Below are 25,359 nucleotides of genomic sequence, written 5' to 3' on the forward strand. Positions count from 1 at the left end.
ATCACATAGTTTTGCAAGAAAAACTTTGGCATTTTTCTTGCAAACATTCTCTTTTTATTTTTTGCTGTTGTTTTTTGTTAGTTTTCTTGTTATATTTTTAGAATGTGCCAACGGCCACTAGAGAAAAAGCTTTGAGCCACAAATGGTCCCTGGGCCGCACTTTGGAGACTCTCGTATCATATTACCATATTAAAATGTGTTTATGTTTGAATAAAAATTTGAGGTAAAAAGTCCGAATATTATGTAATACCGACCTTGTAGTACTTGGCATCAGATCGATATAAAATTAGTAGACTCACCCATGCCTTCATCTGATGGCTAAACTCTGCTGCCCAGCCTTAATACGCAGCAATAATTTCAAGTGACAGTCGTGGGAAAATGGTTCAAACCCGAGCCCAGACCACCCAGTGGCTGGCTGACACAAAATACACGTTAGCAGGTCTGCAGCCAAGCAGAAACATGCAATTACATCGCCGTTAGGCACACCAAAATCCTTACTTTTCTCAGAAGTGTTTGGGTGACATCATTGTAAAAAATAATCATGGCAAATATTTTGAAAACAGACGAAAAGATTTACTAATAATTGACCATCACCGGCGTCTGCTTTGCGCCCTGCCCACCAAACGTATCCAATCCCAGCGGTGACTGAGTTGCCATCCCCGTCTGCGGTGACACAATACCGTCCCGCTTTCTTAACTGTTGGCACCACCTTTGTGTGTTTTTCTGCCTGTGATGCCAGTTTACAAAATAAAACACTAGCCTGGTTCCATACAAGAGGAGGGAAAAAAATCTTCACTGGAAAAAAAAATAAAAATCCGGACCTCTCACTTAGTCAGCAACCTGATGACCACATTAAATATATCTCCACTTCCCCCCCCTCGCTCCTTCTACTAAAACCATATTTTCACAGCTGTAGGAAAAGCCACCTGTTCTGTCCATTCCTAACAGTCTGGCTTGCCCTGGTATTTGGTTTGTTCTCATTTCAAGGTGAATGGCGCACCACAATTTGACATTTTTTTTTTTAACTCTTTCAAGTGTCTTGAAACACTTGGAAATTAACTTCGTAGATCTTAGAAGCAGGGGTGTCCAAACCGTGACAATTCAAACTTTAAATATAGTACAAATAATGTATTTTTTCTTCAATATTTGAATTTTACGCTACTAAAATGATATTATTTTTCCTCATAATATTACGTATTTATTCCTGTAAAATTGCGACTTTTTTGCTACTGGACTGCAACTTTTTTTTCTCAATATTTTGACTTTATTCTCATAAAATTCCAGCTGTTTTTTTCCATTTCTGCTGCTGTTTTTTTCAATATTCCAAATATTTTAGCTTTCTTCTTTCTTTCTAACCTTTTTTTTGTCCAGATATCTTTAATATTTCAACTCTATGGTGCTAAAATTACATTATTTTTCCTTATAATAATTAACATTTATTCTCGTAAAATTGCAAAGTTCCTGTTGAAAAATGTTTTCTTTGAATATTTTCACTTTATTCTCTGACTTTTTTTGCTACTAGACTACAACTTTTTTCTCTCAATATTTTGACTTTATTCTCATAAAATTACAACTGTTTTTAATTTTCCAAATATTTTAGCTTTCTTCTTTCTGTCTAACCTTTTTTTTTGTGATATTCAGACTTTATTCCCATATTAGAACTTCTTCCCCAACCACATTTTCTTAAAATGACAACTTTATTTGGTTTTGTTTGTTTCTTATCATATTACAACTCTAGCTGTAGTCTTTATTATGCTATTATGGTGCTAAAATTACATTATTTTTCAATGAACATTTATTCTTGTAAAATGGCAAAGTTCCTGTTGAAAAAAATGAGCTTTTTCTTTGAATATTTTCACTTTATTCTCTGAAAATTGCAGATGTTTTTTGCATTTCTGTTTTCCCCAATTTTTCAAATATTTTAACTTTCTGCTGAAATAACCTAAAAAGAATAATTGAATTTATTCTGACTTTATTTCCATTTTATAACTTCTTCCCCTCCCTTTGTTTTGTTTGATTTTTTTTATAATATTAAATTTTTTAAATGTCGTACAAATAGCACATTACAAATCGATTCTCATAAAATTGCAGCTTTTCTTTCTGTTGTATTGTAAATACATTTCCAACAATTTCAACTTTTTTGTTGTAGATTTTGCATCTTGTAATTACAGTTTTATTCCCATAATATTTTGACTTTATTCTTATAACATTTGAAGTTTTTTTGCATCCTAATTTTCCAACAAAATTTCTTGATTCATAGTGTTTGTTTCTCGTAATTTTATGACTTTTTCTTTAATATTAACGTTATTTTACTTTGTAGTATTACAAAAATTATTCTTGAAAAATTACCACTTTTTCTTCTTGGATTCCAATTTTTTTTCTTAATTTTTATATTTTATTGTTTTAAGGTTATGGTTTTGCTTTTGTGTTTTATTTAATTATTATTTTCTTGTTAAATAGACTTCAAGTTGCTGAATAGTCGCCAAATCCTACTGCTAGCATGACGTTGACTTTCTTTTCAGATTTCGGATCAACATTTGCAATAAAAATGGTTGTAATTTTTGGTTGAGATTGCCATTGTTCACTTTTTCTTGTAAATTCACAATTTTATTCTCATAATATATAATATTATATTTTTTTTCCATGTTTTTTTCTATGTTTTTGAACCAATTAACGAAGTGAGTGTATTTTTATTGTATCCAAATCCAACCGGAAGAGGCTTGTAAAAGGTCAACGCTCTCTCTCGCGCGCGCTCCCCCGCCCCCTCCTGAGCGTAACCAGATATAAGCAGCAGGACCAGGCAGCATGTGCTGAAGGACACACTCGGCTAACAGACCACCATTGCTAGAAAGCAGCAAGAAGGGGAAACTTGGTGTTGTCAGACGACCAAAGACGATTTACGATAAAAGAAGGTAAGCTCAAAAAAGAGACACTTTACTATACCACTTATTATATCAATGAGATACGTAAGTCTAAATGAAGGGGCTGACGTCGTTGTGTTAATGGGCATGATATTTGGAGGTGTTTTAATGTACGGTAATACGGTAATCCATATTGTCATAGCATAGAATGTCATGCACGTGCATCGTACAAGCGTTAATAACTGCTCTCGTGACGTCACAAGCGCCCATGTACTTTTTTGGCACTAATAAATTACCGCTGAAGCTCTTTTTTTTGTTATTGATGAGAACAATGAGAAGCGAGTACACGCTTCACGTTGCCAGAGCAACCGCGGCGCCATCACTGGGAAGCCTGGTAGTCACGTCCGAATCCGACTAACCAGCAGCTGGCTAGCCGGCTGGCTAGCTACCCTCAGTGTGACCTTCCAGCTCCGGGGTTACTGTGTCATTAGGTATTCACCCGGCTATGCATGTATAATGTATACATGTATGTATAATGTATAATATTATACATCTATCTACTAGCTTAAAGTAAAGCAGAGTTTATTTGTTCAACTTGAAAAGGTCTCTTTAGGGGTCTAAGGTCATGTTGTTTAGACAAGCAGCAGGTGAACTTGACAAGTGTTAGCTTAGCGTAGCTCTTATGTTAGCTACACATTATATTAAGAGTCTAGCTCTTATTATTCTTTTTTAAGTTTTATGTCATTCCCTGCTACTTCTGCCCAGAGGGTGTTTGTTTGGCAAAAGGGACCCTCAGGTCATGGCCTGGGACTTTCTTTTGTTGACTAATTTGGACTTGGACTGTAGTTCGTGTGCCTCACTGTCCTACTTTTTTTGGTGTCACTTTCTCATGGTTTTCCTCCAGTGTGACTCTCACATGATTTGCACAATGACTTCAATGCAGCCCCCTAACCCCACTCCCACGGTGCGCACCAGCTTTTTGTGGAGTTGCTCTTGTTCTCACCATGTCTGCCTGCCTAAGTCTTCCTCCATGTGTCTGTATGTCCTTTTTGAAGGACTAGGACTAGAACTAGGACTGCATTATGCAAAGTCATATATATTATTGCAGGGGTGTCTAGAGTGCAGCCCGTGGGTCATTTGCGGGCTGGGGCACATACTGTAATTTAACAAGAAAATTTAACCAAAACATAGCAAAAATGGGGAAAAAACAGTGTAAATTTTACAAGAATAAAGTCAAATTATTAAGAAAAAAGTTGTAATCTAATGAGGAAAAGTCATAATTTTATAAAAATATATTAAAAATATAAAGGTAATATTATGACAAAAAAATATGTAATTTTATTAGCATCAAGTTAAAATATTTGAAGAAAAAGTCCAAAAATTAGTAGTTGTAAAAAAACACCATAAATGGAAACAAATCTGCCATTTTATTATAATAAAGTCAAAATATTAAGGAAAAAAGTTGTAATCTAACGAGGAAAATGTCACAATTTTATAAAAATAATGTAATATTATGACAAAAAAGAATGTAGTTTTATTAGCACCAAGTTAAAATATTTAAGAAAAAGTCCAAAAATTAGTATTGGGAAAAAACATCATAAATGGAAAAAATCTGCCATTTTATTAGAATAAAGTCCAAATATTAAGGAAAAAAGTTGTAATCTAATTAGGAAAATGTCACAATTTTATAAAAATAATGTAATATGATTATGATAAAAATTTATTAGAATAAAGTCAAAATATTAAGAGGATGAGCTACCTTAAAGAAGTGGGTGATACTGCAAATGATGGAATTGATCTGATACCAGGTAAATACTGATTCCACAGCACCTCTTGTGGTTGCAGACGAGTACTGCACTCCATGTTGCCTCAGTGAATCAACCATTAGTTTGACTCCACTGACAGAATTCTGCACAGTCAATGTTTGTTTCTTTCGGCTTTTTCCTGATTACGGAGTTGCCACAGCGGGTCTTTTTTGATCCCCATACTGATTTTGGCTTGAACAATATTTCGGATGCCCTTCCTGACGAAAACCAATGATGCTTACTAGTGGAGATTCGAACCTGGGGTGTTTGCTCCGAGGTCAATGCAGTGATTATATGGCCAATGCCTACTTCACTGTCCGTTTAAAGTTGGCCTGTTAAGAGAATAATCACTTAATCACTTAACCGCACATTAAGTAAAAGCAAAGTCGATAATTTTGCCAGCCTTATGGATTACTCAGGAACCAACTGATATGATTTTACAGAAATTATTTATCATAAAATGAGAAAATGTGTCATCTGAAAAATAGTTAGCCTGATGTTGAAGAGTTTGACAGTTGAAATGGCTTGAATTCATTCAGAAATCTGGACTTTGAAAGAAATCTTGTAAGAAGAGGAAGCAGTCATTCAGTCTCTTTCTCTAAGAGGCGGGGCTCCCTAGCGTGCGCACACACAGTGCTGCAGCCTGTAAGTGAGCAAACGCAAATATGAACAAAGGCACAAAAGCGATGGTTTCGAAGCCAAATGTCACAATCCCAGTGTGGGAATAGTTGGGGTTTTGGTTTTCTGTTTGGTAAACAGAATTAGCAAGAAGAGACGAAAAAGGGGAATCTATCCGCTAAGGTTTTCCCAAGCTTATTGAGGCGATTGGTCGGCAAAGTAAATATAAACAAAACAGCACAAAATGGTGCGCACTCATAGACGGTGTTGTTTGCTAAACATTGCTGTTATGGAATTATAGCCACTGTTCATAATTGCAGATTTTTCTACAACATGAATTAATTGGAAGACTATTTGTTGATAGCATCTATCAAACTTATGTATGACGTTATTTCGTAGTGTCATGGTTACTAAAGTTTTGTCAAAAGGAATTAGGTCCGTTACTAAGAACCACTGAATGCATCACAGCAACCACTCTCTATTTGTTCTAGAGTAAGAATACAATTACTCGGTCGGCGGTTTTCAAATTGCTAAACGGTCCGAAACTTTCATGGCTCAAGTGACACCGCTGAACCCGCCCTGTTCTCGTTTGCGTTGCTCCCACAAGGGTGTGACGCAACTTGGCTTACTATCTCTGATGCACACCCATCAGTCACAACACTCGCGGAATAAGAGATACAGAGCATGCCTCATCAGGCACATGGTCACCATGTGGACAGGAAGTTCATTCATAGCAGAACTAGGTTGTGTCTGCCGATTTGTCTGTTCTGTTTATATATTGGCTCTCAACCGAGAGTGAAAAAGAACAGCTAATCTGATTAAAGTATTAGTTGGTTAAGGTGCGGTATGTTTGGCATGTAAGATTAAAGACATTTCTCTACCCACTTAAATGACCAATTACTTTTATAGACCAGGTAATTTTTGTCTGTCATTTTTCAGAGACCATAGCAGCCGACTGTGCAGTCCAGTTTTTGCTCTGAAGAGAACAAGTCGACCATTGGTTTACATTTAAAAAAGTGTTTTTTCCTGTATTATTTAATGTCTTTGAACCAAGGTTTAAAGCTACTTAGCTGACAGGAAGCAATAGCTAGAAGAATACACATCTGTAAGTTCATATATTACGTGCGGAGTTCCCCAGGGCTCAATACTGGGACCAAAACTGTTCAACTTGTACATCAATGATACGTATCTCCAAAGTTACAAAAGACTTAAAGCTGGTATTATTTGCGGATGATACCACTGCTTTTTGTTCTGGAGGGAGTACAGATGAAATCATTCGAAAGGTCAGAGAAGAAATGGTCACACTAAAAAGATGGTTTGATGATAATAGATTGTACTTGAACCTAAGTAAAACTAAAATCATGCTGTTTGGTAACAGCAGAAAGGACACGCACCAGCAAATACAAGTAGACGGTGTAGACATTGAAAGGGTGAACGAAAATAAAATTCTGGGGATCACAATAGATGAAAATATGAGCTGTAAACCTCATATTACAAATATACAACATAAGGTGGCTAGAAATATTTCAATATTGAACAAAGAAAAATTTGTTCTCAATCAGAAATCACTCCACACTCTTTATTGCTCTCTGGTTCTACCATATCTTACTTATTGTGTGGAAATATGGGGTAATAACTATAAAAGCAATCTTCACTCGCTAAATGTACTGCAAAAAAGGTCAGTAAGGATAATTCATAATGCCGCCTACAGAGAACATACTAACTCCTTATTTCTAAAATCACAAATACTTCAACTTGCTGATATAGTTCATCTTCAAACAGCTAAAATAATGCATAAGGCTAAAAATAACCAATTACCTAAAAATGTCATCCAATACTTCTCTACAAGAGAGGAGAAATATGATCTCAGGGAAGAACTACATTTGAAACACTTATATGCTAGGACTACGTTAAAAAGCCATAGCATTTCAGTATGTGGAATCAAACTATGGAATGGATTGAGTAAGACCCTCAAACAATGCACAACGATGAGCCAATTCAAGAAACAATACAAGCAGTTGATGTTTGCTAAATACAAGGATGAAGAGTCTTGAACCAGTCATGATGTGCTATACATATCACTATATTGACACTTACTATGGTACACATTATGTCATTGGATGGTCATATCACCTCGTACTTTGGTACGTGATCAATAATTTAATTTAATTTAATTTAATTTAATTTAATTTAATTTAATTTAATTTAATTTAATTTAATTTAATTTAATTTAATTTAATTTAATTTAATTTAATTTAATTTAATTTAACTATATTAGGAAAGCAGGAAGTGAACAAATGTAACAGTTACTGATTGTAAAAGTACCAGATGGAGGGGTAGGATTTAATAAGCTTTGCTTCTTCCTACTCCTTTTGGACATGTGGAACTATGAACTGATTATGTGATGCATTCAATTGTCATCTGATGCATGTTCAAATGAAATAAAACCATTACCATTAAGATTACAGTGTAGGGACATTTAGGGTTAGCACGTCAAAATTAGTTTAATTATATGGGCATAAGCACCTGTCTACCTTGGAAACGTTGGCAAGGTTGCTTCAGTTGAGTAAATTAGGCCAGACCTTTCTTCTCATTTGTGGCCTCCTGGCATTTGCCCACCACAAGCTCTCCTCACGCAATGTCTAGCTTCCAGGGGAGCTCATAAATTGGCCCAGAGAGGTCATTAAGTCTCCTTACCGTTTAACTGTAGACACACACATTTCTGCAGTCCACTCTCTTTTTATTTAGCGCAAAGTTCAGTGTCATGTCCCAACAGTCTCACATTCAATGATTGTTTTCAAAAAGGTGTTGGATTAACCTTCAAGTGTTGATAAATCCAAGGTTGTCAACCAGAGTTTATTTTTGACTCAAGGTCAGACCAGGCTATCTGGGGTCAGGTCTTCACTGGAACGCGGGGTAAAGTTCAGTTTTGGTCAACCGCTTTAGGGGGAAGTGAGGCAATCAGTTGCCACATTTTTTTTAGTTCATAAACTGAAACATTTGAGTATATCAGAGCTTTAATATTTGGAGTTGATATTAGATATACTTTTTTAATTTTTGGGGGTGAAGAGAGAAATAGCTTTCTTTTTTCGCATTCTCCTCTTTTTCGCCATGCATTCTCCATTCTTTAATTTTCGTTCTCATTTAAACTTTTTTCATAGGTAGAAGGTGTGCATGTGTAACCTACACAGTACAAATCTATCTGATGCAATTGATTCATTCTTGGTTTGATTTATTCATGTTTAATAGATACTTATTTATATAAGTAATTACAAATTCTTTTAAGTAGGTTACACAAATCTGTGTAAAAAAAAGTTCATATTAATCAAAAATAATGCTAAGTTAAATAAACTGAAAAGACAGATAATGCAACTGGCAATCAACATTTAAAAGTAGAACTTTTAATGAAATTTTAAGTTAAATATACTTATACCAATTAATTATTTTGAGCATTCCGAATAACAGTGTCTTAAGTTGTACATATGTAAACTTTGTTTTTAAGTTAATCATACTTAATATAGCCATAGTTGGGCGGTACGGCGGTCGAGTGGTTAGCATGCAGACCTCACAGCTAGGAGACCAGGGTTAAATTCCACCCTCGGCCATCTCTGTGTGGAGTTTGCATGTTCTTCCTGTGCATGCGTGGGTTTTCTCCGGGTTTCCTCCCACATTCCAAAAACATGCTAGGTTAATTGGCGATTCCAAATTGTTCATAGGTATGAATGTGAGTGTGAATGGTTGTTTGTCTATATGTGCCCTGTGATTGGCTGGCCACCAGTCCAGGGTGTACCTGAAGACAGCTGGGATAGACTCCAGCACCCCTGCAACCCTTGTGAGGAAAAGCGGTAGAAAATGAATGAATGAATATTAGTTAAAAGTACTCAAAATGGAACATGTTAATTAAGTTATTAGAACTTTTTAAAGAACTTTGAGTATGCATAACTTCATTCATTTAAGTACTTTGAACATTCGGGTTTACTGTGTAGCGTATATAAAAATCCTTACATCTGCAGTGATGTGCTTTAAGTCACGTATCAATCCATTCCACCTGCAATCACACTCTCCTTCTCTCTTTCATTACAATTGTTTGCTCAAAACAGCAAGCTAAGACAGTAAATAGTTCAAACTAGTATCTGACTTTCTATGAGTGAAGCGTCGGCTCTTCTCAGGATGATCACTTTCATGTGTTCCATTTCAGTTGTAAAATCAATAGAGATATTTACATTAGTGTTGCATTTCAGGTCTTATTGTTTTGTTAAAATTCGAACCTGGCTTTGTTTGGCCGAGTACGCGCGGGAAGCCAGTTATTTTTGTTGTTGTATCATTGTAACATCAGGAGTTCCCATGCAGCCTGCGGTGACCAATGTTGGACACCAGTCTTTTGTGTTTCTGAAACAATCGGGCCTTTCTTGTATGCTGCAAAGGAAACTGCAATATTTGTTTGGACAAGAGGTGGGATATGTGTTTGGACACCCTATTATTCGCAGAAATGAAAAAATAACAAACTGACCTCTGTACATTTTTTTAAATCTACCTGAATGTTGCCCTATTATACGTATAGTCCACCATAGAAACTGAACTGTTTTTTAAATGTTGTCCCTTTGTGGTTGCAGCTTTACTCTATCATCGCTTTCCAAAAATATCATAAATCATGCTGTTTCATAGTAATACGGACCATTAGTGGTAAAAAATATGCATGTCCAAGCATGAAAATAACTCATTAATAATAATAATAATAATAGTGTTCATTGGTCACTGGACTTGATCGCCAGAACAACAGACTTTAGAATTAACACAGTAATAATATGTACTAATAGTATAATGACATTCGCTACCATTGCGGCCATAACCTACGTCAAACTAACGTCACTTCCTGTCCAGCACCGGAACACATTTATAGCAAAACACACGAGTATGAGTCTTATTTATATCTTAGATAGCAAATTTTCTCTTATTGTGTTTACTATATTAGATAATACTAGTGTGATGGTGACTATAGGGGTGTTATTTCATGTCTAGAAGGCTCTAATAATGTTAATGATCATGTTGTTGTACTATTTTGAAGGTTGTAAATAGGTTTTCTATGCTGTAACCATAAAACGATTCTATTTATAAATAAGGAATTTTACTCCTCGTGGAAATCACGGTCGTGTCCGGAACCAACTGACTGCGATAAATGAGGGGTGACTATAACTAACCCAATATGTTATCATCTTTATGTTATGTTTACATGCTTGACTGTGTGTGTGGTTGCAAAGAGACAACCGAAGTCTTGGTAGAAGTGAATCAGTTTATTACTACTATCTTTATACTACTTTATACTACTATCTGGTCTACAGTAGTTCGGCATTTGCTCCCCCAGATTTCTTTTCTCTGCTTTAAAATGTAAATCTTTTTTTTTTTTACTTTTACTTTTTAATGATATGGATTAGCGCTGCTCTGTGATTAATCTATAATTCACAACTATTTTGGTTTGTTTTTTGAATAAACTACACATTTTGTACGTACAATATTGTATACTATATGCCTCCTGTCACGGGCGGTCTTGGTAGCTTTGCGATGCGACCCCAGGATGCAGAGAGCAGAACCAAACGTGCAGATAAAAATGCGAATGGCAGCAGCAGGATACAAAACGACAGAAAGAGCACGTACCTGAACTAAATAGGGATTATGAAATTCGAGGCAGGTGCGTTAAAAAAGAGTACAGGTAAGGAAAACGGAAGGGAACGACAAAGGAAGTGGTTACAAAATAAGGGCATGGAAACCGGAACAGAGGCAAAGAAGGAAACTAAAAGAGCTGTCACGAGAGAGTGAAGCCCAATCGTGACACCTTACTATAATGTGTAAAACTAAATATAAACCGCATATAATAATCGTACGAGGCCTCTAATTAGTTTCAATGCTCCAAAATAGGCGTTAAAATACCATATTTTCTGGACTATAAGTCGCACTGGAGTACAAGTCGCATTTTTTGCAGGTAATTTATTTTACAAACTACTTGACCAAGGCAAGTTCTAACATTAATAAATGAATAGAGAACAGGCTGAATAGGTGTAAGATATGCTAACACAATGCTTATTCAGTTACACAAAAAAAAACATGAACAGAAAAGGTGTCCAGTGTTTACATAACATAACATAACATAAACAATTTTTTAATTTATAAGTCGCAGGAACAGCCAACCTATGAAAAAAAGTGTGACTTATAGTCCAGAAAATACGGTAGTCACGGTATCTTGTCATTGGCTGAGTCTCTTGGAATGTAACCTGTATAACAGGGATCTGCTGTTTACCAATCCTGGAGTTAAATATTGATTCTTTCCTTTCCTTTCCTAGACTTCTGTCAAGCAACGATGGACCAGGCCAGGTCAACAATATCAAAAATAGTGAGTATTATTACATTAATTGTTCCAGAGTTCGACTCCAAATTGTCCATAGGTATGAATGTGAGTGTGAATGGTTGTTTGTCTATATGTGCCCTGTGATTGGCTGGCGACCAGTCCAGGTTGTACCATGCCTCTTGCCCGAAAACAGCTGGGATAGGCTCCAGCACCACCTGCGACCCTCGTGAGAATAAGTGGTAGAAAATGAATGAATGTTAAAATAAGCTAACCCTAATTTGTCACTCTTCCGAAGTATCGAATGCTGAACGCTAACACTCTCGTCTCTTCGACTGTAGTTCAATGGGGAACCACACTCGTACACACGTTTCAACTTGACCCAGAACATGGAAGGCGACAACAGCCAAGTGGAGATGAAGCTGTCGTCCGACATGGAAGAAGAAGTCGGAGGAAATGGAGTGGGAGCCCATCTCAGTCATAACGGCAACCACAAATCCTACATGAACTCCAAGTTTGGACGCACACCAAAGAACCTTTGCTTTATGGTTGCCACCATCTTCCTCATCTTGATCATCGGTAAGCAGGGCTTGTTAAATGAATTATGTGTTTATTTTCTTCAGTAAGCTAGATGAACAACATGCTAGATGGAACTGGATGCGGTTTCTGAGCTTGTGGGTTTTTACGTTATGTGATCTATGGCACATTGCTGGCGCAGCAAAACTGCAAAATGCTGACTCCAGGTCAGTGCTTTGCGGGTTGAATTTTGCAGCTTAAATCTGTTCACAGTTTTTCCAACAATATATGAATACAAAAAACAAAATCGTGCTTTTTTGTGGTTGAAAACTGCTTTATCCTTATTAGGGTACATAATATAGACAACAACCTTTCACACTCACAATCATACCGAAGGACAGTAGTATTCTTTATTAGTAATTGGGTGTCTCATGACACCCCTAATTACTCATATTGTGTCTACTATATTGGGTAAAACCAGTGCAAAGGTGACTAGGGGTGTTAGTTCATTACTAGAGGGTTCTAATCATGTTAAAATCATATTTATAAGCTGGTAAACAGGTTTTCTATGCTCTAACTACAATACATTTATATTTCATTCATAAATATGGAATCGGCTGCACAGTGGAGGAGTGGTTAGCGTGCAGACTTCACAGCTAGGAGACCAGGGTTCAATTCCACTCTAAGCCATCTCTGTGTGGAGTTTGCATGTTCTCCCCGTGCATGCGTGGGTTTTTTCCGGGTACTCCGGTTTCCTCCCACATTCCAAAAACATGCTAGGTTAATTGGCGACTCCAAATTGTCCATAGGTATGAATGTGAGTGTGAATGGTTGTTTGTCTATATGTGCCCTGTGATTGGCTGGCCACCAGTCAGTAATGCAGAAATCATAGAGCCATATAGTGGTTGAGTCTCAAGGTTTGGGTTTCAATATACTGAAAAGAAGGATTTATTTTTTTTTTGCCTATATACATTTTTTGAAGCGTAGACCTGCAAAACAGGCTTGGAGGTACTATGGACTGTACAACACAATGGTAGGTAGCCTACTTGCCAACGAGTCATGTTACACACACTGTTTGGTACTATAATGGGTAAAATGAGTGTGAAGGTGACTATAGGGGTGTTAGTTCATTTCTAGAGGGTTCTAATCATGTTAAATACATATGAAGCTCGTAAACAGGTTGTCTATGCTCTAACTACAACAAATACATTTATATTTCATTTATAAATACGGAATTGGCTGCAATGCAGGCCTCACAGCTAGGAGACCCAAGTTCGATTCCACCCTCGGCCATCTCTGTGAGGATTTTTCATGTTCTCCGGGTACTCCGGTTTCCTCCCACATTCCAAAAACATGCTAGGTTAATTGAATGTGAGTGTGAATGGTTGTTTGTCTATATGTGCCCTGTGATTGGCTGGCGACCAGTCCAGGGTGTACCCCGCCTCTCGCCTGAAGACAGCTGGGATAGGCTCCAGCACCCCCGCAACCCTTGTGAGGATAAGTGGTAGAAAATGAATGAATTAATGAAATACGAAATACTACTTATCACATGGTCTTGAACCAGTTAACTGTGACTGTATTGGCTTTGTTTGGGCTAAAACAAACGCCTGCTACTTTCAGGGTACTTGATCGGCTATCTGGTCCATGGGAAAACCGATTCGCCTCCCAGCTGCGCAGCATCCGCGCAACTTCCTGATGTGCCGGTCATCCACGAGACTGGAGCTGCTCCCGTCATGAACTGGGAGAAGGTCAAGGATGAGCTTGCTCAGAAACTGACGACATCGAACTTCAAAACCGTCTTTAGGTGACTGTGGACCGCATACTCAATTAATGAGAATTGCAGTTGTCTGTATTTAATACATTTTCTTAATTGTCTTTCCTTAGTGATTTTTCCCTTGCGAGCCATCGGGCTGGTTCTTCAGGTGATGACGCCTTGGGAGACAAAGTGGTCAGGACGTTTAAAGAATATGGCATGAAAACCTGGACTGATGAGCACTTTGTCAAAGTGCAGGATCCTCCGCTTTCTGGCTATAACAAAATTATTTTCAAGAATGGCCCAGAGGAGCGTCAAAATGGATTTCTTTCCTACAGTGCCAATGGAAAAGTGCAGGTATTTTACAAGACAAAATATATCTCCACTTTTATGAGTTACAGTGCCATGTGTAACATATATTTTTTGTTTCATCCAGGGAGCTATTCTGTACGCCCACTATGGACAGGAAAGTGACTTTCGATTGCTGCGGGACAGAAACATCAACATGAGTGGCAGAGTTATGTTGATCAGAGCTGGACTGATCAGCTTTGCAGAAAAAGTGGGTGTTGCTTTTTGCAATACAGTACCTTGGTTAGCGTTATTAATCGGTTCCAGAAAGTCAGAAAAACATATTTTAATCACATTGATGTTTCCTATAAGAAATAATGTAAATACAATTACAGAAATCCACAAATGTTAACACAATATGTAAATGACGAAAGGCCTAAAAGAATATTTGAAGACCTGATTGTGGTCAAAGACACAATGTGGCCGCAAGATCAATATGGACGCCACCTATGTGGTTTGCTTGGTGTCTGTGTTGATCTCGCTGCCACACCGTACCGTACCTTAATGTCTTCAGTGAAGGTAAAAGTATCCTTAAATGTTAATTTATCCCTTCATTCATCCTTTCTGTGTATTTATACATATTATAATAACTATAATTATAAAACTACAAAAACATGTTTTGTATTAACATTATTGAAACTGGGCTGCTCACAGCTAGGAGACCCGAGTTTGATTCCACACTCGGCCATCTCTGTGTGGAGTTTGCATGTTCTCCCCGTGCATGCGTGGGTTTTCCTCCCACATTCCAAAAACATGCTAGGTTAATTAGCGACTCCAAATTGTCCGTAGGTATGAATGTGAGTGTGAATGGTTGTTTGTCTATATGTGCCTTGTGATTGGCTGGTTAGCAAAGAACTGTTCCATGTATTATCAATCTAATAGGCTGCTACAATTTTTTTAAAGAAATTTGGTTGCAAAAAAGTATTACAAGATAATATGTACATATTAATAATAATAATATATATAAAAATATTACAAGAATAAAGTCAGAATAGGATGAGGAAAAATAATGTCGATTCAATAGCATAGACATTAAATATACAAAAATAACCTACCGCAATTTTTTGAAGTTGAAATAACAAGCATAACAAAATAAAGCTGTCATGTTTGGAAAATTAGGTTGGGTTATAATTAAATGGTTGTAATTTTATAACAATAAAGTAAAAATATTAAAAGAAAAATCTAATGAGGGACTGTTGGAAACGCTGCTCATGTAAAACATCTCTGTATCAATTTTATGATTTGGGATTCAAGTCCATCGTCAAGAAGGATCATTTTTAATGACGACAGAAAGGTTTTGTGTAGGGTTTTAGATCAAATATACATTAAGAGCACAGTTGGACTCACACAGTGTATTAATAACGCCACAAGAAGTAGGCCGTATTGTAAATTTTAATATTCTTTACTACAAATGGCCTGATTGTTCCCTATTTTGTTGTTTTGGCGCCTCCTAGGGGAGGCACCCTGTGTTACAACATACCAGTATGTACCTAATCTGTTTCATTTGTTTTGCCAGGTAGCCAATGCTGCCAAAATGAAGGCCTCTGCTGTGTTGATCTACCAAGACGCCACGGATTACCCTACCGACGAGACCACTCAACTCTTTGGTCATGTGAGTCTGGAGCCTTTTAGAGGGGCCCATGGCGACGGTGGGGTTATGGTATAGCCAGGCGTATATTAACAACAACAGACACAGTTTATGTGGTTAAGCAGAAAAAAGGAATAAATGGTTATCATATGCAAATTTTGTATTTTAGTCAGTCTTTTTCTGTCTTTTTGATAGGTCCATTTGGGTTCAGGGGATCCCTACACCCCTGGCTTTCCCTCCTTCAACCACACCCAGTTTCCACCTGCCCAGTCCTCCGGCCTGCCAAATATCTTGGCTCAAACTATCAACACGCGCACGGCCACCAACATTCTCAGGTAAGGTTTCTCAAACTAAAATATCCTCATGAAAAAAGATAAATGATAAATTTGACCTCCGTTCATTCCATTCACTACCCACAGACAACTGGGGGGTCAGAATGTCCCGGAAGAGTGGGGAGGTTTCAACAAACTTGGTAGCGACAGCGATGTCGTCGCTGTGGAGGTCAACAACTATCTTGTTGAGAAAAAAATCAACAATGTCTTTGGCGTCATCAAGGGCTTTGTGGATGCAGGTGTGAACAAATATTTCTTATTTACATAAACAGATATGAAACATATACAGGTGGTCCTCGGGTTGCGAACGGGTTCCGTTCCTAGACTGCGATGTACTCTCATTGGCCACAGAACTCACCTCTTCTTCTCAAAAAACAGCACACAGAATCCATGACCTTTTTTGCATTTATTAGCATTTAATAATGCAAACAATCTCAGGGAAGAACTAAATTTGAAACACTTCTATGCTAGGACTACGTTAAAAAGCCATAGCATTTCAGTATGTGGAATCAAACTATGGAATGGATTGAGTAAGACCCTCAAACAATGCACAACGATGAGCCAATTCAAGAAACAATACAAGCAGTTGATGTTTGCTAAATACAAGGATGAAGAGTCTTGAACCAGTCATGATGTGCTATACATATCACTATATTGACACTTACTATGGTACCCATTATGTCATTGGATGGTCATATCACCTTGTACTTCGGTACGAGGTACATTATTAAAAAAAACCCAAAAAACTGTGTTATGGAAAGCAGGAAGTGAACAAATGAAACAGTTACTGATTGAAAAAGTAAACTGTATTATGGAAAGCAGGAAGTGAACAAATGAAACAGTTACTGATTGTAAAAGTAAACTGTATTATGGAAAGCAGGAAGTGAACAAATGTCAAAGTTACTGATTGTAAAAGTACCAGATGGACGGGTAAGATTTAATAAGCTTTGCTTCTTCCTACTCCTTTTGGATATGTGGAACTGTGAACCGATTATGTAAGTAAAGTAAAATTAAATACAATTAAATAAAATAAACTAAAATACTTAAACTATATTAGGAAAGCAGGAAGTGAACAAATGTAAAAGTTACTGATTGTAAAAGTACCAGTTGGAGGGGTAGGATTTAATAAGCTTTGCTTCTTCCTACTCCTTTTCGACATGTGGAACTGTGAACTGATTATGTAAGTAAAATCAAGTAAAATTAAATAAAACTAAATAAAATATAATAAAATGAAATACTTAAACTATATTAGGAAAGCAGGTAGTGAACAAATGTAACAGTTACTGATTGTAAAAGTACCAGATGGAGGGGTAGGATTTAATAAGCTTTGCTTCTTCCTACTCCTTTTGGATATCTGGAACTGTGAACTGATTATGGGATGCATTCAATTGTAATCTGATGCATGTTCAAATGAAATTAAACCATAACCAATAATATTTACAGTTGTGACAGTTGAGCTGTTCGGACCAAAAGAGTGGCCAAAATAGTTGGGATGTTTATTTTCACTTCCATGGTGATGTGTTTCTTTTTCTTTGGTGGGAGACACTGAAGTGTAAACAAACAAACATTTCGAGCCAGCCTCCAGTTTTTGAATTCATTTATAGTCGTGTGTCATAAACCGAGGACCAACTGTATAATTATCACGACTCCGGTTTTAAAATACAAATATGAGAACTTAGTATCTTCTAACTGTTTGGATTCTAGATCGTTACGTGGTCATTGGTGCCAAAAGGGATGCCTGGGGTCCGGGTTTTGCCGCGTCAACCGTCGGAACCAGTGTCCTGGTGGAACTGGCTCGTTCCATCTCAAGAATGGTAAAGAAGGGTAAGTACTTTGTACTGCTGTTGAAACTCATAATGGAGTAATATTGTCTTCTCTTTTTACCCTTTTGAACAGGCGGCTTCAAACCAAGGAGGAGCATTGTGTTTGCTAGTTGGAGTGCTGGAGAATACGGGAGTGTTGGCGCCACCGAGTGGCTGGAGGTACGAATTGCAGATATTTCCATATACAACCACTCTGTTAATGATAGATATAATACAATATATTTCTTTGTTGTGTTCAGGGCTATGTGTCATCTCTTAGTATGAAGGCCTTCTCTTACATCAACCTTGATGGCATTGTAACAGGTGCTTACTGTCATAGCAAATATCCCATTCAAAGATAAGACTTTTGGAATATTCATTGTGTGTATTTGTCCCAGGTCACAGTGGCTTTAAAGTATCAGCCAGTCCTATGATGTACACTTTGATTGAACGCACTCTCAAAGAGGTAGGGTCATAAAAGCGGTAAATGAGACTAGTATTGCACATACAAGTAAAATTGTACGTTTCAGGTGAAACTTCGGAATGAGGCCGTGCCCCTATTCTCTCAGTTTGGAAAGGACAACTGGCAAGCTAATGTGTAAGTTTAAGTGATTAACCTTCCTCTTGTGTTAGCTTTCTGGTATCTCTTATGTTAACGGGTCGGTTTTGACCCATGTATTAAAAATCAGCGAAAAAAAACACTAAAAACAATAAGTTACCAATAAATTTGCTTCTCATGTCTTGGTTATCTTCTTAGGCTTCCTCATCCATGAAAATATTGGTTTTAATACTTTTGGTGTGGGCATGTAGGCCTTTTTTGTCACTATACCCCTCCATTTCCATTTCCAAAAATGGTAAAATGAACGTCAAAAGAATCATATTAATAAATTGAAGGTTATTTTGTTACCTGGCTATTACTGAGGGCTATAAAACATATCTCTTAAATCAATTAGTTTGATTTATTTTCTCATTTTAGTATTAATCACTAAGGAAACATCTATGGCAGGGGTCTCAAACTCAATTTACCTGGGGGCCACTGGAGCTAGGGTCTGGGCGAGGCTGTTTTTTTTCCAAAAAAAAACAAAAAAAAACGCATTTATTAAAAACAGAAAAATGAATAAACTTTGCTTTGGTTCCGATTTTCTACAAGAAAATCTCTGATAAAACATTCCACTGTTCTCAAATATCCTCATTTTTATTTTTCTACACAAAATAAGATCAAGAATAAAGAAAATCAATCAATCAGTAATAAATAAATATAACAATAATAAAACGGCAAATAATTAAAAATTAAGAAACCACATATAGTTGGTGGGTAGACAAATAATTTTTTTCAGATTAAAATTAACAAAGCATTATTAGAGCCCTGTAGACATGACAAAACACAACTATAGTCACATTTATATTCTTTTTATTTACAACATATTGCGCAACTGCAGGGTCTTGAGACACATGCTAACTCGCAAACTAGAGTGCTAGCGACCTAAACGGTAGCCTCGAAGTTATTTCCTTTTAAACCTAAAAAATCCAAAAACTTACCACTTCCACACGGATAGGGAGGATAACTATTAACAGTTATTTAACCTTTAACATGAACATTAATCAAACGTAATATTTTTTTTCTGGGTACATGATACCATACAGCATCCATATCAAACTTGCGCGGGCCGCACTAACATTAAACATTCATATCAAGGCGGGGGCCTCAAACTAGTGTCCTGCGGGCCACATTTGGCCCGCGGGCCGCGTGTTTGAGACCCCTGATCTATGGTGTTTGGGTCAATTTTGACCCATATATATTAATGTCAAGAAAAGGTAGAAAAGGTTATTGTTTTCAGCAACAGAACTTTAGTATAAACAGAAATCAAAAAGAGCGGCACGGCGGTCGAGTGGTTAGCGCGCAGACCTCACAGCTAGGAGACCAGGGTTCAATTCCACCCTCGGTCATCTCTGTGTGGAGTTTGCATGTTCTCCCCATGCATGCGTGGGTTTTCTCCGGGTACTCCGGTTTCCTCCCACATTCCAAAAACATGCTAGGTTAATTGGTGACTCCAAATTGTCCATAGGTATGAATGTGAGTGTGAATGGTTGTTTGTCTATATGTGCCCTGTGATTGGCTGGCGAAGACAGCTCTCGAAGACAGCTGGGATAGGCTCCAGCGACCCTTGTGAGGAAAAGCGGTAGAAAATGAATGAATGAATGAAATCAAAAAGCAGAACAGGTCCAGATCTTGGTTCACTGTACTTCTTGCCATTCTTTCCATGATCCAAATTGTAAATGTGAAATCAGCCAATCAAATGAATGAATTCACATCACATGTCTGGACCTTGTTTTTCTGCTGGTATACTGGAAAAGCGGTCAAAATGAGAATCCCCTGAAGCTTACATGATGAGAAGAGGAGCTGGTTGTTATTGTGTTGGCTAATTGTACACTTATGATTTCAGTTTTGGCTCCAAATATTGTTTTATAGTCATATTATAACCGGGTCGAAACCGACCCTCACAATACAGTGGTCATAATTTCAACCAGACCATTTTAAAATGTAGTAAAAATTATTTTTGGGGTTTTATTTTGTTGAAATAGAGTTTCCTGACAAAGTCAAAAAGCCTTGATGCAATAAACAAATGTTATGTGATTCTTTTTAATGCATTAAAATGTAAAACGGGTCAATGCCGACCCTAACACAAGAGGAGGGTTAAGATGTGTGGTATCAGGTTCCGATTCACTATGTCGGCTTACTGTCTGTTTTAGGTTGGAACCCCTGCAGATGGATAACGCTGCTTATCCTTTCATCGCCTTCTCTGGAATCCCATCTGTGTCTTTTAGATTCACGTCTGGTAATTTAGTAAGTCCTTTCACATATATATATATATGACATATCTCCATATTCTGTCATATTAATTTATGCTACTTCCTAGGACTATCCATATTTTGGCACGTTACTGGACACCCAAGAAAAGCTGATTTCTATCACGTCCAACCAGCATCTACAGCTGGTTGAAGCCGCCGCCAAATTTGCAGGCCACATCGCGCTGAGGCTTGTCCACGACCATCTGCTGCCGATGGACCTGCTGAAGTACGACAAGGTTATTCGTTCTCACGTGATTCAGATCAACAAGAAAGTGGATACCGTTGAGAGGGTAAGGTGGAGTTCCATCTTTTCCTGTCATTATCTGATTGGATGCTAACTGCATTTTGTTGCCCTGTACCAGTGACATGAGCAATAACAATAAAGTTGAATCTAATCTAATCTAATCTGAGAAGATACATCACCTTTAACTCATCTCCTGTGTCCAGATGCAGCCTCATCTCCTACCCATGTCAATGCAGTGGCTGTTCTCAGCCGCCAGCTCCTACAGCCGAGCTGCTCGTAACCTGATGACCGATATTAAAAATAGCGACTTGGAGGACGTTGAGATGTGCCGCATATACAATGACCGCATCATGTCGGTAAGAATTGCTGAGCTTTGTGTTTGGACACATTCTCGGTTTACATCACTAGCCAGAGTTTTTCTCTTTCCGAATGACCTTTCCGAAAGCAATGGTATACATGGAAAAGAATATTCCAATCGCGTGTCTACATGCGCTGCTATAATCAACCAGAATAGTCAATGGGGCATGCGCAGTAAAGCGTAAACACCAACATCACGTGATACCGACTTCCTCCAGTTTTTCTTTCACTTGTTGGAATAACTCCGTATTGCCAGTTTTTCCGTTCGTTCCAATCTTGAAATTTAGTTTGAATCAAAAACAAACTTTCCGCAGCAGTCCAGTACCGATTGCTCGCCTCCATTTTTAAAACTGAAGAACATCTGGAGCTGCGTGTTACGTCATATCTCAGCATTCGCTGAAAGAACGCACCCGGGAACAGGAAAAGATCAAGTTCAATCTTGCTAATATTTTATAATTAAGCTCGGCACATGTTTTATATAGATATGTATTTTCTTTTTTTAATAAAACTGGACTTGTGAATGGCGTATAGAAGGGTTTAGATTCTGTTCCACAGATGGCGCTAATGCACACGAAAGCTGCTTGCCAACCGCCAATTAACAACAGAAGAAGAAAAACACCACGAAGAAGAACTTTCCGTTTGAGCGGGTACAAGATACCTCAATCGGATTGGGGAAAGGAATATTCCACCCCTGTGAATCCGATTATATATTCATTCGGATTGGCACTTTTTTTTCGGAATGAGGTGTATACAAAGGTTACATTCTTTCCGTTTCAGCAAATAACCCGAATGGAATTGGAATATTTAGGTCCATGTAAACGTGGCTATTGATTTATTCCAAAGTGTCTGACGAAAACCCATCACAGTTTTCCCATAATGCATTTCCCACACAGCCAACAATATTAACTGATTAGATCTCAGCCATTTTTTCAAAAACCGCCCCTTCTTTCTTCAGGTGGAGAGGAACTTCTTATCAGCGTATGTGTCCGCCAAAGAAAGTCCTTTCCGCCACATCCTGCTCGGCTCTGGTCCACACACACTGAAGGGGCTGTCCGACCACCTTGACTCCCTCAGGACCGACAACCCACCAGCGACCACAGATGAGTTTCGAAACCAGTTTGCCTTGGCAACCTGGATGCTTCAGGGATGTGCCAACGCACTAGCAGGCGACATTTGGCCGTATGATAACGACATGTAATAAGTAATTGTTTTTTCACATGGTCCTGATTGTGAAAAACTATATTACGTAAAATTGAATAATAATAATAATAATAATGATGATGATAATAATAATATATACCAGGTAAAAGCTGCCTCATCTCTCTTTACTCTTTAATTAAAGATGACAAGGCTTTTCACTTTAACAACTTTAACACAGTATTTTCTTAAACGTTCTGTTTTGCCGAAAGAAGGTTTGCTGAAAACATTGGTGCTATTGTATTTATATTCATTGCTACTGCAAAATTCAAACCGTATCACACAAATGCCAGTACTTTAACTTGCAGACTTGCAAAACAACAAACGGGCATTATGATTCCATCAAGTCATTGTTTTGCGTCTGCTCTAATAACATCTAATAACAGTCATTTGCAATAAATTGAATGGAATCGATAACAGCTACAATAGATGAGGAACATCTAGGCACCATTTGATCCATGTGCTGCACTGATGACATTAAAAAAAAAAGTCCAATAAGAAAAAAATTACAAAAAAAAACACTGAAACAGAAAACTATTTATTGTATTATTTATTTATCAGTGGCAGGGTTCACTATAAATAGTTTTTTTTATATGACCTTTTATAGAAAATGTATAATTATCGGAAGCAGTGCCTTCCATAATTATGACAGTTATACTGTCGAAATGACAAAAGCAGCATCTGCTTAAAAGAAGCGCCAACGCACCGAGGAGCGCAGTTTTTTTTAAAACACTGGAGTCCTCATCAGAGCTCATGTGCTGATGTAACGCTTCCCATCTTGACAAGCATTATCGGGAGCAGCGTCTTCCATAATGGGGAAACCAAGAAGGTAGTTTTTGCCTACCAACGTGTGTCTGTATCGGAGGCAGTGCCCTCCATATTTCACTGTAGGGGGTGGATTTTTTATATTATCGGGAACAGTGTTTCCCATAATCTTTGTATATACAGTCGCTCAACTTTACTAGTTTATGTACTTTCTTGCCACGTCCAATGAAGGCTGCATTTTTCTGCTCACAGTTATCAAAACCGTTTTTTTAATAGCATTTTATTTGTATCAAATCAATCAGAATACACTCCTGATTAAAATTATAAGGCCAGTTACATTTTTGTATATCATGGAGGTTCTAAGTAGAGCTTCAAAATGCAAAAAGAAGAAATGGGAATGAGACAACCCCCCCAAAAATCGAGTAATAAAAAATGTAGTTTGAAGACCACGGCCTTTAAAAGCTTGTCATTTTCTGTCAAGTGTCACATTGTCCTGATGGCAAAGGCAAAACAGCTTTCTCTCTTTATAAGGAAGACCTCCAGGAAGATCCTTTTGGCTGTCACACGTGACTGTTATCGTCATCAATGCCACAAACCTTCCAAATATACAAACAACACGGGACATTGAAAGGTGGAAGATAAAAAGCTTTCTCTCTTTGAACGTGATTGGATTGTTGAGCCGTACAAGCAAGGCCTTTCGCAGCCAGAGGATCCTATTGGCTGTCTGTCAAGACATGTGACCGTTATTGTCATCAATGACACAAACCTTCCCAATACACAAACAACACGGGACATTGAAAGGTAGAAGATAAAAAGCTTTCTCTCTTTGAACTCGATTAGATTGTTGAGCCGCACAAGCAAGGCCTCTCGCAGCCAGAGGATCCTATTGGCTGTCAAGACACCGAACCATTATCGTCATCAATGCCACAAACCTTCCCAATACACAAACAACACGGGACATTGAAAGGTGGAAGATAAAAAGCTTTCTCTCTTTGAATGCAATTGGATTGTTGAGCCGCACAAGCAAGGCCTCTCGCAGCAGGAGGATCCTATTGGCTGTCTGTCAAGACACCAAACCATTATTGTCATCAATGCCACAAACCTTCCCAATACACAAACAACACGGGACATTGAAAGGTGGAAGAAAAATGTAACCTTGCTAGTTTTGATGGCTTCCAACGTTACTGGCATGATAAGGAGATCGAATTGTCTTCCACACGGCTCAGTAATTGCACCTTCATGATCTGTCAAAAGCTCACTCTTTTGGACCATCATGCATGTTCACCTGATTAAATCAAATTGAGAACATTTGGGGGTCAAAGAAAAATTCCCACTAGCCTGCTGGAAACACTGGCATCAAACACACCCAAATGCCAAAACGTATGCCACTTCCATTTTGTCCTTTTCCATTTTGAAGCTGTACTTCGAAACTCTTTGGTTCAACTGGTCTTGAAATTACAATCAGGAGGGTATGTGACGGATCTAGACGATCGGAGTAACATTTGTGTTTGACCTTCCTTTTGGGTGTGTAAAGGTCACATGTGCCTTTTCTCTCATTACTGCATCGCTGCTTCTTCTACTTACCAGTGCTGAAAGTGTTAATTCTAAGGGTATAGCATTAGAATTTGATTAGTTACATTTCTGTATGCATGTCCTTGGGTGGGTGTTTTTTACGACTGTTCCGCCACAATCAAAAGTTACTGACTCAAAAGCTGGTCTTGCCATCCATCACACATATTGACTCAGTAAGTTAAGCTACCAATCAAAAGAGAACAAGTGAAATGATTTATATGTCATTTATATACTAAACTAAATCAGGTTGCACGTAGAGCATAAAAAAAAATCGTGTCATTGTTTTTAGCACGGTAGCCTTACGATGATGTGGTGTTCAGGGCTCAACGTGGCAAATCAGTGTATTTTCTTCCTAAATGTTTTGTGTGCCATGTTACAGTTCTGTTTCTGCAAATAAACAATCATCTCATAATT

At 37.7% G+C, this 25,359-nt stretch overlaps 1 protein-coding gene across 1 annotated transcript; it reads left to right on the top strand.

The window, feature by feature from the left end:
* Nucleotides 1-2,775: 2,775 nt before the first annotated feature.
* Nucleotides 2,776-25,357, top strand: tfr1a (transferrin receptor 1a). The gene is made up of 18 exons (XM_058069194.1): nt 2,776-2,912; nt 11,620-11,669; nt 11,963-12,200; nt 13,758-13,941; nt 14,022-14,247; nt 14,327-14,449; nt 15,755-15,850; nt 16,022-16,161; nt 16,246-16,397; nt 17,863-17,982; nt 18,055-18,140; nt 18,221-18,284; nt 18,359-18,426; nt 18,491-18,558; nt 20,712-20,805; nt 20,879-21,100; nt 21,258-21,410; nt 22,367-25,357. Exons 2-18 carry the CDS (start codon nt 11,637-11,639, stop codon nt 22,607-22,609), a joined length of 2,310 nt encoding a protein of 769 aa, XP_057925177.1. The 5' UTR covers nt 2,776-2,912; nt 11,620-11,636; the 3' UTR covers nt 22,610-25,357.
* Nucleotides 25,358-25,359: the final 2 nt, after the last annotated feature.

Source organism: Doryrhamphus excisus, chromosome 3 (genome assembly GCF_030265055.1).
Source record: "Doryrhamphus excisus isolate RoL2022-K1 chromosome 3, RoL_Dexc_1.0, whole genome shotgun sequence".
Taxonomy (NCBI): domain Eukaryota; kingdom Metazoa; phylum Chordata; class Actinopteri; order Syngnathiformes; family Syngnathidae; genus Doryrhamphus; species Doryrhamphus excisus.

Bases quoted from the DNA above. Each gene is read 5' to 3' on its own strand.
- tfr1a (XM_058069194.1), top strand. From the start codon at position 11,637: ATGGACCAGGCCAGGTCAACAATATCAAAAATA. The intron at 15,851-16,021 runs GTGAGTCTGGAG...TCTTTTTGATAG, and splicing joins CCACTCAACTCTTTGGTCAT to GTCCATTTGGGTTCAGGGGA. The intron at 18,141-18,220 runs GTACGAATTGCA...TGTTGTGTTCAG, and splicing joins GCGCCACCGAGTGGCTGGAG to GGCTATGTGTCATCTCTTAG.